Raw genomic sequence first — 13,927 nt, forward strand, 5'->3', positions numbered from 1 at the left:
TACGTTAGCCTCAACAATCTTCATTTTTTAACAGTGTATCTAACTTATATGTATGTGTAGGTTGCCGTGCGGTACAGCAGCAAGGGATGATTCTACGAACAACTCTCTCGCCAGAACACTTCCAATATCGGTAGACGCAATTCTACCCGAGCATGATACCGAGTCACTACAGTTCTTCTCTACACTACCTGTCAAAGTTCTCCGTCAGCAATTCCCACGGTTACCCGGAGATGAAGAGTTACCTGTCAAGGGCGAGGACCGCGACGAAGTTGGAGCAAAGACAGTGGCCACCACAAGCCATCGAGAAAACGGTGCCGATACGAAAGACAGCATTAGGTCAGGAAACCTTGACGAGAGTGACGATGTCGAAGATGTCAAAGCAGAAGCTGGGAGTGCTCGCCACACGGGTGATGGCGCCGACGCAGTAATCCCCACCAAAACCCGATCACGAAGCTTCGACGAGGATGAAGTAGCTGAAGAGCTTCTTCGCATCTGTGAGCCGTCAGCGTCTTTGTTTCAGCTGCATCGCTATGCGCTCGACCAGCTATATATTGAGATCTCCTGGTCCGAACTGCTTCAACTCCTCCGCGGGTCCAGTAAGTTCCGCCTCCGAACGGTGCAGCAGGCGTTCCCCGCGGACACGCTTCGAGTGCTCAACCCGTCAACTCCTGGCGCTGACGATGTACACTACAGGAAGGGTGACCCCCGCATTGCTACGTGTAAGTGTCGGCCAGGGTCTCTGCGTTCGCAATCGCCGTGCGAATCGTGGTCGTGCATTATGCCGCACGCGATCATCGTATCCCCCGCGTCGCCTGAGCTGCACCTGGACGACACAGCGCCATCATCGACTCCTCTACAGGCGATCTCCGATGAGTTAGCCGATATCATCGTAGCAGCTCGAGCAGTGTACGATGGCGTGTACGAGTCCGGATCGGAGTCGGAATAAGGAACGGCAAACCCGTAATAGAGTGATGGTCCTTTTGTTGCCTTTGATTTGTAAATAAATCCCTACGAATTACGCTAATTTGCGAGTCGCCGAGATGAGCAAGAAGGTGGTGCTGGAGGAGGAGGAGTATGTGGAGGCGCTAGGCCAGATCATCGAGCGCGACTTCTTCCCGGACCTGCCCGAGCTTAAGCGGCAGACAGAGCTGCTGCGAGAGGAGGAGGAAGAAGGCATTCCATGGACGAACACGACGCTGCGCGCTGCGAGTGCTCGAGTCAATGCGTCAGTGCGCAGCAGTGCGAGCGGCTCGGGGTGGGACCAGCCCACCCCGAAGTCGGAACAGTCTATTGCCGACGCAACGCACGAAGATGCTCATGCTGATGCTGATGCTGATGCCAAAGCTTCTATGACGCTCAACCACTTTGTGGCGACGCACACGTCTGAGGACAACGAGTCGTTCGTTGAGCTGCAAGAGAAGGCGGTGAAAGACCACCAGCGACGCTACCACTGGGCGTTCGATGACGACAAGGAACGAGGCGACCCCAAGCTGCATTTGCTGACGAATGGAACGTGGATCTCGAAGGAGCAGCGGCGTATCGCCGATGAAGCCTGTGCACCAAAAGGTCTGATCGGTAGTTTGATTGTATTCGCGTGAAGCGGTGTGCTTACCAGAATCTAAACACTTCGGTGCAACGCAGGACCCAAGGACGTCAGGCCGAGTGCTCCCGAAACATGGAAGTTTCGTGCAAGGAATCCACTGCTCTTCCCACCCGAGCTGGAAGCTACACGGGATATCTGTCGGGTGCGTCCTCTTAGCTGTTATTAGCAGCCCATCGTTAATGAGGCCATCATTCGATGGAGTCTTGCGATGCTGACAATGTATTAATTCGATATGCAGGTCGAACCAGGTTCTGGACAGCAACTTCTGCTCGAAAACGGTCTCAAGTCGCGTTCAGGGCGACCCCCGCGGGCCGAAAAGAAAACTGTATACGCTAACTCCAGATTTTCGTCAGAAGAAACCAAAGTAAGTACCAGTGCGGGTTGTATGCGCTCCGCTAAGTGTCTGGTGTGTGCGGTCTAATGGTTTTATGATTGCAGCTGGGTGAATCCGATAGCGGGGATGTGTTATCATCGACACGAAAGGATTATTCTTTAATCCCCATGACGCCGGTCATTGCCCCAGGTGTAGATGCCAGTCCCCTGATGACATGGGGAGATATTGAAGGCACACCGACAATTTTGGGATCACGAGCCACACCAGGTGAGTGAAGGGCATTGGTTTGGGCTCCAACACCGTTTCAAGCTTGCTTATCTATTTTCTGTAGAACGTATTTTGAGTACGCCAAGTTTTGAGATGCACGATACTTCACGGCGAGAGAAGCTAGCGGATCGGCTGGAATCGGAAGCTGTACGTGTGGTTCCCGATGATATGATGTTAGTACCTCGGCATAGATTTAACATTGCCTTATGTGCTGTGGCTTGCACTGCATTCAGCGCCGTCGAAATTCAAGCTCTCGAATGTCCGGGATAAAGACGCCCTCACGAAAGAGACCAAACAGTGACCAAACCCCAGTGTCCCGAAGTATTCGTGCCCGCATGTCTAGTGTTCGATCGGTGCTACGCACTCCCGTTGACCCCGACGCACAGTTGCGAGCCAGTTATTCTACTCCAGTGCGACCACCACGCCATTCGACCAAGCCCAATTCCAAGACCCGGAAGACGACATGATAAAAATGTCTAGGAAGCTATGCAGAAATACGCGTTGTGACTGAGCAAGACCTAAGATAGCTGTCTATGTATACGCGTTGATCGACGTGGTGCTTGAAAGCGATACAAGAGCAGCCAGTACTTCGGCACAGGAAGCCAACAGTTGACTACACGTCTACAGCATCTGACGACAAGAAATCCATGGCTATCAATGAAGAGGTTTACAAGGCTGTAGTGGTGGGTGGAGGTCCAGCCGGGATCGGTGTGTTTGTTCGAGCAGCGCGAGCAGGCTTAATGCCTCGACTACTGAATCCTGATATGCTCGGGACCGCAAAAGACAGCGTTACCAGCACTCAACTCGGATACAAGCAGATGGGCGTAGCTGTTCTTCATGCCGGTGATGCCAAAACGTTCGGTGGCGGCAACTTGGGAGAATACATCATCAACTCGAATACGTTTGCGTGCAGCCTGCTGGCAAGTGTGTTGGACGAGAAACCCGAGCTGGATCCACCAGAGAGTATCAAAAATACATTCCTGGAGAAGGCACGCGTTCACGAAAGTGCCAAGCGACTTGAAGAGATTGGTGCCGCGCCCGCAAACCTGACGGAAATTGGACACTTCCTTCGTCATGTTGGAGCCTGTCTAATTGAAGAAATCAACGACAAAGCCCCTGATACGAGCAAAGTTTTGCTGAACACGATAGCAACCAAGTACGAAGCTCTGAGTAACGGTCTTGTTCGTGTTGAGGCTCGCAGCGCTAAAGGTAGCGGTGACACAGTAATACTTCACGCTGAACACCTTGTGTTGGCAATGGGAGGTACACAAGAGCTGCCGTCACTAGACAACCCTGCCTATCACTCCAAGTTGTTCGCTTCAGATACATGCCTACGGGAGGATGGTTTTGCAAAACTCAAGGAGCACCTCCTCGCGCAGCCAACTGGCGAACGGAAGGTGTGTATTGTTGGTGGATCACACAGCTCCTTCTCGGTTGCGTGGCTGCTTCTGAACAGGTTCGCCGATCCAAAACCCGTCGCTGTCAGAAAGGTGAACCCGATCAGTCCGAAGAAACAAGCGTCTTCAGATTCCAAGAAGGTTAAAGAAGAAGGCGAGACTGCTTTAGTTACGCCGCAGTTCGCGTCGGTCGGTGGCCCCGTGATAGCCACCGCACCCGTTCCACCGCTCATCGTCACGAAATGCGAGACCACGGGCTCTATCGTCAAGGTGAAGCGCACACCACTTACAAGTACGAGCGGTGACACCTCAACCCCGAAGTCGACGATTTTCAACGCGAAGGACATAATGATTCTGCACCGGTCCCCGATCCGCTGCTACTACGGCACGAAGAAAGAGGCCGAAGCCGATGGCGCCGACGCTAGCCGTGTTGATCGCTCCGGGTGTGTGAACACTTTCACGGGGCTACGCGAGGACGCGAAGAAGCTTTTCAAGAGTGTGACATCTGGGCGCGAGGTGCGCGTGAGGCTCTACCAGGTAAATCAGCAGGGCTCACAAGCCATCACCGACAAGGCGTACGCTTCCGCCGGTGCAATCGTTTGGGGCGCGGGCTACAAGACGAACCTTCTTCCGGGCTTTGACGAGGCGGGAAATCCTCTCGTTTTCCACCAAGAGAACGGGGTCGTGAAACTCGACAACAAGGCGCGACTGCAGCTGCTCGGGCCGTTCAAGGGCAAGAGCCCCAGTGTTCTCGGCCTCGGGCTGGGTTTCAGCCTGCGTTCAGCTGTGGACGAAATGGGCACGGAGACGCGTGTGGACGGCGTGACAGTCTACCACCGTCGAGGCGCGGCGTTGGTGTTAGAAGCTCTCTTTGGCCCTGAAGTCTATGGCACCAGCTCGAGCTTCGAAGAGATGGTGGAGAAGGTGAGCTCGACGCCGCTCTTGGTATCAGATGCAGCCGGTCGTTCCACGCGCTGACCATTACTTTTTTCTGAACGTGATTGCAGAACGAGAAGAAGAAGCGCGAGGCTCAGGCGCTCAAGGCTGAGAGGGCTGAAAAGTACGTTGCTTGACCTTGATATGCATGGAAGCGGTTGGTATTGTGCAGACTGACCGACCGCCAGGGGATTGGTGTCTTCGTTGTTTTCTTTTCTGCGGCTGTAGAGCGCGATTGGCTACGGCCACTCCCGACGGGGAGCAAACTCCGACGTCCCCAGTAAAGACTCACCACGCCCCCCGCAACGGCAGCGTGGCAACCCCAGCCAAGCTGGTGCCGTTGGTGTCTGCGGTACGTCCTTGCCCTGCACCACGAACGCAATGAAAGACTGGGAAATCTGATTAAAATGTTTTGCTAGACGGCAACGACGGGTGGCCGCAATTCGCCCTCGGCAATAGTTCGACGGAGCCCGGCGAAGCCCGCAGCTGCCACGGCGGACAAGAAGTCGCCCAAGAAGAAGGACTCGGCGCCGACCAACCCGCCCGTGAAGCTGCTGCTGCTGCGGCGCCGCGCCTCCGCCTCCGCCGACGAGGCCGTTGTCGCCGCCGAAGCCTCGACGGAGCTGGCAGAGCCGACGGAGCTCTCTTCCGCCGCATCCATCGCGATGGAGACCACCAGCGAGGTCATCGAGAGTACATCTTCCTGTACCAGCTAAATATTTTCACTACTGTACAAACTGCAATCTTTGGGCGGAAGGAGTCGCACCTGTTTCCGCAAAAATGCGCGCCTCCTCCAGGCTCAATTGCCATTTACACTTGCGAAATGTATGCCGCTGGGTTGAAGCTGGACGCGTGCCATGACTTTTGCGGTCGGAAGTCGAACAACAGAAAGTGTGGGGTGTATCCGTGGAACGTCGCGAGAAAACTCAGTCCGGCCACTTCACGCGACGCCCCACAGCTCAATCGGCGAGGCCGCGCGCACCTCAACTCGTCGTCTGCCACGCCACGCGCCGTCCATCCACCGCCAGAGAGCCCAACCCAGACAGATGGAGCTCGCGATGCGCCGGAGAACCTTCTGCGGCAAGGCGCACCTGCACCGCCTCAAGGCGGAGCGCTCGAGCATGTCCAAGCTGGACGACGAGCACGAGGACGAGCACGAGCAGCTCCGCCACGCCAAGCCGGCGCTGCTCAGTCCGCGGCCCATCCGGCTGCTGCACGAGAGCGCCATGGCCGAGCTCTTCCAGGAGCAGCTAAGCCACGCGCAGCCTCAGTCGCGCTCTGGCCGGCGACGCCCCGCGTCCTCCTCCTCCTCCTCGTCTTCCCACGCGTCGTCCGACTCGTCGACGGCCTCGCTGCGCCGACTGCTCGAAGAGTCCGAGGAGCAGCTCGCACGCGCCCTCGCCCAGGCGGAGGACGCCACGGTCGACACCGCCCAACTGGACGAGCTCGGCGCGCGCGTCGCCGCCTTCTCCGCCGCGTCGTCCTTGCTCCGCGCGAGCATCTCCAGCAGCGTGCTGCTCGGCGGCGGCCCCGACTCCGAGCGAGACGGCTACGAACCGGAGCGGCCGGACCTGCCCATCATGAGCTCGTCCGCTCCTGCGACCGCCGGCGCCAACGTCGCCGCTGTTGACGCTGCCGACGGCTTCGACACGACCAGACGGCGCGAGTGCCAGATCTGCTTCGACAAGCTGGACGCTCTGCAGGCGCACGTGTGCATGTCGTGCTGTGGATCCTTCTGCGCCAACTGCACGCGCTGGTACATCGAGTACAAGGTGCTGGAGGGCGAGGTCTCGCCGAAGAAGATGGTGTGTCCGGCCCCGCAGTGCACACGCCCCCTGTCCGAGGAGCTCATTGAAGCCATGGTGTCCCCGGACACGTTCTCCAAGTACAAGAAGTTCCTCAAGAACCAGAAGGTAGGTATCCGCTTTTGCCCTCGCGCTGGCTGCTGCGCCGTCCTGGATGAGCCGCTCAACTCGTCGTCGCGTAGGGTCAAGTGCCAAGCCTGCAGGCAGGAGTCGTGCATGCGCTGCGGCGGAGACTTCCACAAGCTCCCGACGTGTCGTCGCGTGGAGAAGCGTTTCGGCCGCTGGAAGAAGCGGCACAACGTGCGAGCGTGCCCCAGTTGCAAGGCTGTCATCGAGAAGCAGGGAGGCTGCTCGCACATGAAGTGCTTCCAGTGCGACCAAGAGTTCTGCTGGTCCTGCTTGCGCCCGTGGGACAACCACAACGAAACGCTGTGTCTGCCGCTGAGCTTCCTGCGCTCCAACAGCCGCAAGTACGGCTGCTGGGCGCCGATGCGCGTTGTCACCAAGACGACGATCGTCGGCGTGGCAGCGGTGGCGGTCGTCGCAGGAGCTGGACTCGCCGTCGTCGTACTGCCTCCGGTGTTGGGCTTCCAGTACGCCAAGGACGCGTACCGCCGCCACAAGTACATGCGTGCCTCGTATCTCCGCATGACGCGCGGAGACGCGTACCTTCATTGACGGGAACGCCTTATTCGCTTCCGACTGGCCCCACCGAGCCTTGTTCGTGCTTCGCTGTGTCGTTGCTGGGTCCGTCTTCCAGTGGTACTGTGTTTCGCTTCAACTCGCCGCCACCTGCGGCATCTTTTGCTCCATCCGCTTATGCATGTTGCTGCGCCTAACTTAATCAACAATATACACCTCCTCTTCCCTTCAGCAACAACAGAGACACAAAGTCCACAAACACTTGACACAACTTGAGGACGTCCGAAACATATCGGGCCACAACGAGCCTTTCAAAGCATTTAGTTATCCGTCAAAAACAACAAGAAAGGACCCGAGAGAGAGGAATACACCAACGAGCGTCCTCCTCTCCTCCTTCTCCTCCTCACTCCATTGACGCTATGTGTTTTCTCTTGGGAATCTTGGGGCTGGTCAACGCCGACCAACGTCCTTTGCTATCGACAGCAGACGCTTACGCCTTCTTGAAGGCCTCGGCGATCGTCTTGATCGAGTCGATGTCCACTGCAATGCAATAAAACACCCGTCAGTCGCAGCGATAGCACACATTATTCTGCCTTGCAGCTACGCACCGCGCTCGCCACGCTCGCCGTTGGCCCACTTGAAGCCGGCGAACTCGACGTTGGAGCGGGCCTGGACCGTGCTCTTGACGGGCTCCTTGAGGGCCGCGCGCAGCACGCCCGCCGACTTGTTCACGTACTGCAGGTACGACACGCCCGCCATGCGCCACAACGATGTTCCCTTGCTGGCCATTGTCTCTGAGGTCTGTCGGTCTACGAGGAGCGAGAGGATCCGAAGCGCTTGTTAGACGGTTGTGCGGCGGGGGACAGCCCAGCCACAGCCACAGGCCGTCCGCTGCAATTCATTCCTGAATTGACGCACAAAAACAGCGATTTGTGATATAGACACACACAAAATAGGTGGGAAGCAATTTGTTTTACTAAGGCACAAAATTGGGCTTTTTGGTGGTCCCGAGCTCACTTGGACCATTGAACGGACACCTGCGCCAATGCTGTCGCCTTCCGCCAGCGCCGCCGGCGTGAGCCTGCTGCTCGTGGCCGTGGGCGTGCTGCTCTACCTGTCGTCGCACCCTCGCACGCAGCCACGCAATGCCAGAGCCATCGACTCGCCCAAGCGCAAGGCTAAGCAGAAGCCGCAGGACACGCTCAGTGAGCCCAAACCCATGACCGTCCGCATCCTCTACGGCACGCAGACCGGCGCCTCCAAGAGTAAGTTGTTGCAATTTCTTTTAGGTTTTTGCTATTATAATTTGTGGCTAAATTTTATGCTAATTTGCTGCAGCCATGGCGGAGACGCTGGAGAAGACGCTGTTCGCGCTCAACATCTCGGGCTTCCACTTCCAGACGAGCGTGGTCAACATGAAGGACTACGACCAGGACAACCTGGAGCAGGAGGCCATCGTGGTGGCCGTCCTGTCCACCTGGACGCACGGCAAGCCGCCCGAGGACGCGCGCGTGTTCTGCAACTGGATCACGGACATGACGCAGGACTTCCGCGTGTCCAAGTCGTGGCTCAGCGGCGTGCAGCACGCCGTGTTCGGCCTGGGCAACGCCGAGTACGACGAGGACTACGGAACGGCGGCCAAGAACCTGGACCGCGAGCTGTCGGAGCTCGGCTCGCCATCGCTGGTGCAGTTGGGTCTGGGCGACGACAACGTCGACCAGTTCAAGCAGTTCGATGTGTGGATGGACAACCTGGTCGCCGCCATGTGCGAGTTCAGCTCGGAGAAGGCCGTTGCAGCGCTGAAGAAGAGCGGCAGCCCTGTGAAGGCTGACAAGGCTGGCAAGAAGGAATGGCTGTCCCAGAAGGAGTTCCGTCGCCAGAAGAGGGCGAAGAAGGCCGAAGCGGCTGCCGCTAATGGCGAATCGGTGGAGCTTAATGAGGAGGACCTCATGAACGAGCAGTTCTTGGTGGACGACTTCTCCGACGATGAAGAGCCGAACCAGGCAAACACCAACGATGACAGCGGCATGGTGGATGTGGAGGACATCGGAAAGTCGATGAAGGAGTCGGAGGCTGCAAGCAAGTCGCGTGAGATGGTTACGCCGATGCAGCGTAAGGCGCTTACGAAGGAGGGCTACAAGATCATTGGTACGCACAGCGCCGTGAAGCTCTGCCGATGGACGAAGCACCAACTGCGTGGGCGTGGTGGGTGCTACAAGCACGCATTCTACGGAATTACAAGCTACCAGTGCATGGAGACGACGCCCAGTTTGGCCTGCGCCAACAAGTGTGTCTTCTGCTGGCGTCACCACAAGAACCCGGTTGGTCGCGTGTGGCGCTGGAAGACGGACGACGCCGAGACGCTCGTCAAGGGCTCTATTGAGCGTCACCAGAGCATGATCAAGGAACTGAAGGGACTGCCCGGACTCATTCCTGCGCGATGGGATGAGGCCTTCACTGTGCGCCATTGCGCTTTGTCGCTTGTGGGCGAAGCTATTATGTACCCGCAGATCAACGAGTTCTGTAAGCAGCTTCACAACCGGCACATTTCGTCCTTCCTGGTTACCAACGCTCAGTTCCCCGAGAAGATTGCGGCGCTCGACCCGATCACGCAGCTATACGTTAGCGTGGACGCTGCAACGAAGGAATCCCTGCGTGCTGTTGACCGTCCGCTGTTCAAGGACTTCTGGGAGCGGTTCCTCGCTTGTTTGGAAGAGCTCAAGCACAAGGGCCAGCGTACGGTGTACCGGTTGACGCTGGTGAAGTCTTACAACATGGAAGAGCTGGACAACTACGCGGAGCTCATCAACATTGGCCAACCCGACTTCATTGAGGTGAAGGCCGTGACGTACTGCGGAAAATCGGATGGCTCGGATTTGACCATGAAGAATGTACCTTGGCACGAGGAAGTGCGCGGTTTCTGCTCGGCTCTCTGCGACCGTGTGAGCGGCGAGTACGCCTTGGCGTCGGAGCACGCGCACTCCAACTGTGTGCTGATCGCTAAGAAGAAGTTCTGCCGCGATGGTGTCTGGCACACTTGGATCGACTACGAGCGTTTCCACGAGCTCGTTGCCAAGTTCTACGAGGATGGCACGCCGTTTACCGCCGACGATTACACGGCTCCCACGCCGCATTGGGCAGTGTACGACTCGAAGGAGCAGGGGTTCGATCCCGTTGAAACGCGCTTCCGTCGCACGAAGGACGGCAAGGTTGTCGAGTTCGCGTACCAGTCCACTGAGTCTGGCTGCGGTTAGTTAAGCTTCAGGATGAGTTAAAACTGCATCAGCTATCTGCGCGCAAATATTGAATCGATCGAGCTTAAAGCCACACTTTCTTCATCTTCGTTTATTCGTGCTGTAGTGTGGAGGAAGTTGCTACGAGGAGAGCGACCTGAAGATGAACTGGCACTCTAGCACCCCATCTTCGGGACAATCGGTGCAGTGAAGAGCGTTGTAGATGTTGGTACGCCCATACTTCGCACGAAGACTATCCGGTCGTAGTGTTTTCGCTACTTGGACGTCAAAAGGACCGCAGAGCTCGCGGAATCGCCGCACGACGTCTTCACCACGAACCTCAAGCGCTAGACACGGCGACGAACACATGTACTTCAGCATCTCCTGTAGTGCAGCACAACATTCTGGTCAGCGGTAAGCTGTAGCCACATCGACTCGAAGCGATGCGTACATGGTATTGGCGCACGACACCTTTGTAAACCTGGAAGAGCTCGTCGGACTCGTTCATCTGCAGATGAACAAGTTTCATCGCGGATACTTCAAAACCCGCAGCAACGATCCCGTCCAGTGTCTCACCCATGCGAGCTTCGCGAACAAGTCGAGGGCGCACTAGACACAGAGTGCAATTGTCCAGTACGGCCGTTGTCGGGAAGGCATTGTTCGGAGTAGCTCCAGCGCATAAAGCCTCGAGCCCAACGCCTGCAATTAGGACTACGTCGGCAACTCCAGCACCGGTCAACTTCACTTCTGCATCTTGGATCGCCTTTGAGGAAGGCAACCTCACTTCAACGAGTACGGATACGTCGCTGAGCAGTGACTGCTGCTGGTTGTTATCGGCGATGGCTCCCAACGACTGCAGCGTCATTAGGTGAGACTTCTGCAGATGCACCATCCGCAGATCGCGGATCGACAGACCGCTTTGCTCAATGAGCTGGACGATGCGTCCCATCTGTGAGTACCCGTTAGGTGTGACGATGAAGGTGGCTTTGTCTTCTCGCTGTCGAAGCATTTGACGGGTGAACTCGTTGGCAGGTTCTATGATCGTGAGCTGTCGCGAGTACCTGCGTCGTGAAGCAATGGCAAATGAGTCTATGAAATGTGCGTTACAGCAGCCAAAACGAAGCAGCTTTTGTCAGTCTTACACAGTGACAGAACCTCCAACGTAGAGGTCGTCGAAGTTGACGGTAGGGATCTGGATGCGCTTCAAGAAGATCTTTCTCGTCTTTTGCTCGACCTGCAAGAACAAAACCATTCCAACCGAACATGAGATCATCATGTTTTTGCAAACACAAACGCTGAACTCACGTACGAGCTCGACCGTGTTGTCTCCGTGGTAGTGCATGATGTAGCCCTTCTTGAGACCCGACTGGGGGTCGTACCATTCCAGAAAGAACGCGAGCTCCTGCTCTTCATCCATTGCTGCTGCGTAGGCAAGTACCAGCAAATGAAGTGGAGGCGCTAGGCTCCCTACCTGAAGCTGGCGTGGGCAGGCGACTATTTCCGTTGAGGCATAACTGCTGTAGTCGCATGGGGCGGATCTTCCAGGAATCCTTCATGAAAAGACGCAACGCAGCCTGCTGCGCAGCAGTCCTCCTCATTTTGAGTTCCAACAGCTGAGGCACAAGGTTCTGAAGGCGTTTGGCTGTCGCAAGGAGGTGAATTATGAGGTGTGTGCTTGTTACTGTGCAGTTCAACCTGGTTGTTGGGACTAACGAAGTTGTGCTTGCGGTTTCTACTATTTTCCAGTGACGTGTTCGGGACGCAGTACCTGGTGTTGCCCACTGAGGCGGAGCAGATCGTGGAACGGCTGCAGGAGCAAACACCCGACCATATTGGACGGTCTATTCAATGGCTGGAGCACCACCATGCAATGGAGAAGCTGAATCTGCAGGCGCACCAGTCCGCACAACGCAAGCAAGATAACTTCGTGGTGGAGAGTTTGTTGACCTTCGACAAGTTCCCGACGGTTATCAGCAACCTGCTGTCGCTCGAGCTGTGGAAGGCAAACGTACTGCCGTTGCTGAAGTGTCTAGACAAGGACGCCGCGTCCTTGCGACTCTACTTTGTGGTATACCACGAAGCCACGCTGACCAACTTGCTTGAGGTCGCGTTCTTCCATGAGCACGTAGTGGAGAGTCTGTCGGACGATCTACTGCTGGAACTCGTCGACTATTGCATGCGCAAGCTCTCGTGGCTGGTTGGCCTCCCGCGCGAACGCATCGCTGAAGCTACGAGCTTCCATAAGACGGGATCGGAACTGGTGCAGATGGTGCAAGCTCAAAGCCCTCGAGAAGAGCTCGAGCGCCAGCGCATGGAGATTGAGTTCCGCGTTGCTGTGCAGACTGTTACCATTTTGCGTTACGTGACCGAGAGACTCCATGCACTTCCTCTGAGTGTTGTGTCGCGTCTGTTGGATAAGCACGACGCCTTGCTCACGCTTGTGGCACTCGTTGAAAATCCACCGTGGACGCACAAGTCACTGGTCAAGTTGCCAGCGAAGAAGGACGGTGACGACCCCAAACCGAGGACCGAAGTCAAGTGGAAGAAGTTCGTGGACCAGAAATGGGTTCTCGTAGAGCCTAGTGACCTTCTTGCTCTCACGACAACGGAGGCACAAGTTTGGTTGGCCATCTACTATCTGTTGTGTACCAAGTCCGCACGTGAGCACTACGAAGTCACTCAGTACCGGAAAGATCAGCTACTACGCATCCGCAAGTACCTGAATGAGCTGCTGGTGGACCAACTTCCTTTACTTGCTGACGTCCAGAGATACTTGGATGAGCTGGCCATCGTGCAGGTTGGCAGCACGTCTGTGTTGGGGAAGAATGGTTTGGTGATGGAGGCTGTGCCTTATCTGCGCGATCGGATAGTGCGTGTTTTCCGTCCAAAGTACAAAGAGCTCGCTCGTGAATTCGATGAACTCAGCGCAACGTTCAGTCGAGGAGAAGATCTCAAGGCACTTGCCGAGTTGTATCAAATGGATGGGATTGAAGAGCTTCTTGAAGGTGGAAGTCGAGTAAACAACAACAACTCGGGCAGTGAAGACGAGGGTACTGCAGAGCAACCTGAAAACGACAACGGGAACGGCTTGGCAAACCTCACGCCCACGCGCGTCAGGCTCGAGTTCTCAAATATTCGGTGTAAGCAGCAAACCGTTTCAAGCAAGAAGGCACTGATCGTGGAACTAGACAACAACAAGGAGCCAATACGAAATAACCAAGTCGATATTGTGGCAGTCGATTATGAGGTCGACCTGGACAGCCGAAAGACGATGGAGGGCCAAACCCAGCAGTACCATCGTTTCCGACTACGCAAGAGTGAGACAACAGAAGGTGCGACGGCGATTCAGAGTCATGCTTCAGCGAGTGCACAGGTATGGTTTTCTAGAGTGGGGGATTCTCGTGTGCACGAGCTGAGGCTGTCCTGCGATGATCTTCAACTTCCTGAAACTGAGAAAGGTGACAACGGTCGGGCAAGGTTGTGGAAGCAGATCGGATCACTCGAAGAAGCGAGTCTCGTTGTTGTGCAGTGCCAATTCATCGAGAATACCAGCTCGATTGGCAATGGTGTCCAACAGCACGAGCGCGACGTAACAGAAGAGTGTAATTCCTGCGGATACACGCTAGGGGCTCTCTATCTTGCAGTCCCGTTCTAGCGATTAATATCCAGTGGAGGGTCTACGTCATACCAAGTACTTAAAACGAAGAATA

At 56.1% G+C, this 13,927-nt stretch overlaps 6 protein-coding genes across 6 annotated transcripts; 4 read left to right on the top strand and 2 right to left on the bottom strand.

Annotated features, from left to right (window-relative positions):
* Positions 1-1,040: 1,040 nt before the first annotated feature.
* On the top strand, positions 1,041-5,253 carry IUM83_00768 (Nuclear protein ES2; the record flags this gene model as incomplete). Its single annotated transcript, XM_067924567.1, has 10 exons — positions 1,041-1,566; positions 1,642-1,745; positions 1,842-1,967; positions 2,042-2,204; positions 2,269-2,351; positions 2,438-2,463; positions 3,691-4,525; positions 4,609-4,661; positions 4,766-4,889; positions 4,957-5,253. 10 exons carry the CDS (start codon positions 1,041-1,043, stop codon positions 5,251-5,253), a joined length of 2,337 nt encoding a protein of 778 aa, XP_067789111.1.
* Positions 5,254-5,583: 330 nt separating this feature from the next.
* Positions 5,584-7,020, top strand: IUM83_00769 (ariadne-2 protein; the record flags this gene model as incomplete). Its single annotated transcript, XM_067924568.1, has 3 exons — positions 5,584-6,450; positions 6,525-6,554; positions 6,613-7,020. 3 exons carry the CDS (start codon positions 5,584-5,586, stop codon positions 7,018-7,020), a joined length of 1,305 nt encoding a protein of 434 aa, XP_067788586.1.
* A 454-nt stretch (positions 7,021-7,474) lies between these two features.
* Positions 7,475-7,773, bottom strand: IUM83_00770 (H - or Na -translocating F-type, V-type and A-type ATPase (F-ATPase) Superfamily; the record flags this gene model as incomplete). The annotated part of the gene is made up of 2 exons (XM_067924569.1): positions 7,475-7,524; positions 7,593-7,773. The coding sequence occupies 2 exons, from the start codon at positions 7,771-7,773 to the stop codon at positions 7,475-7,477; spliced, it is 231 nt and encodes a 76-aa protein (XP_067788516.1).
* Positions 7,774-8,029: 256 nt separating this feature from the next.
* Positions 8,030-10,238, top strand: IUM83_00771 (putative tRNA wybutosine-synthesizing protein; the record flags this gene model as incomplete). The annotated part of the gene is made up of 2 exons (XM_067924570.1): positions 8,030-8,249; positions 8,323-10,238. 2 exons carry the CDS (start codon positions 8,030-8,032, stop codon positions 10,236-10,238), a joined length of 2,136 nt encoding a protein of 711 aa, XP_067788730.1.
* A 120-nt stretch (positions 10,239-10,358) lies between these two features.
* On the bottom strand, positions 10,359-11,634 carry IUM83_00772 (Nucleoside diphosphate Kinase; the record flags this gene model as incomplete). Its single annotated transcript, XM_067924571.1, has 4 exons — positions 10,359-10,601; positions 10,669-11,278; positions 11,360-11,451; positions 11,527-11,634. The coding sequence occupies 4 exons, from the start codon at positions 11,632-11,634 to the stop codon at positions 10,359-10,361; spliced, it is 1,053 nt and encodes a 350-aa protein (XP_067788731.1).
* A 245-nt stretch (positions 11,635-11,879) lies between these two features.
* IUM83_00773 (Zinc finger MYND domain-containing protein 10) lies at positions 11,880-13,872 on the top strand (the record flags this gene model as incomplete). The annotated part of the gene is made up of 2 exons (XM_067924572.1): positions 11,880-11,884; positions 11,964-13,872. The coding sequence occupies 2 exons, from the start codon at positions 11,880-11,882 to the stop codon at positions 13,870-13,872; spliced, it is 1,914 nt and encodes a 637-aa protein (XP_067788737.1).
* Positions 13,873-13,927: the final 55 nt, after the last annotated feature.

The sequence above is a fragment of the Phytophthora cinnamomi genome, assembly GCF_018691715.1.
Source record: "Phytophthora cinnamomi strain GKB4 chromosome Unknown Contig53, whole genome shotgun sequence".
Classification (NCBI taxonomy): domain Eukaryota; phylum Oomycota; class Peronosporomycetes; order Peronosporales; family Peronosporaceae; genus Phytophthora; species Phytophthora cinnamomi.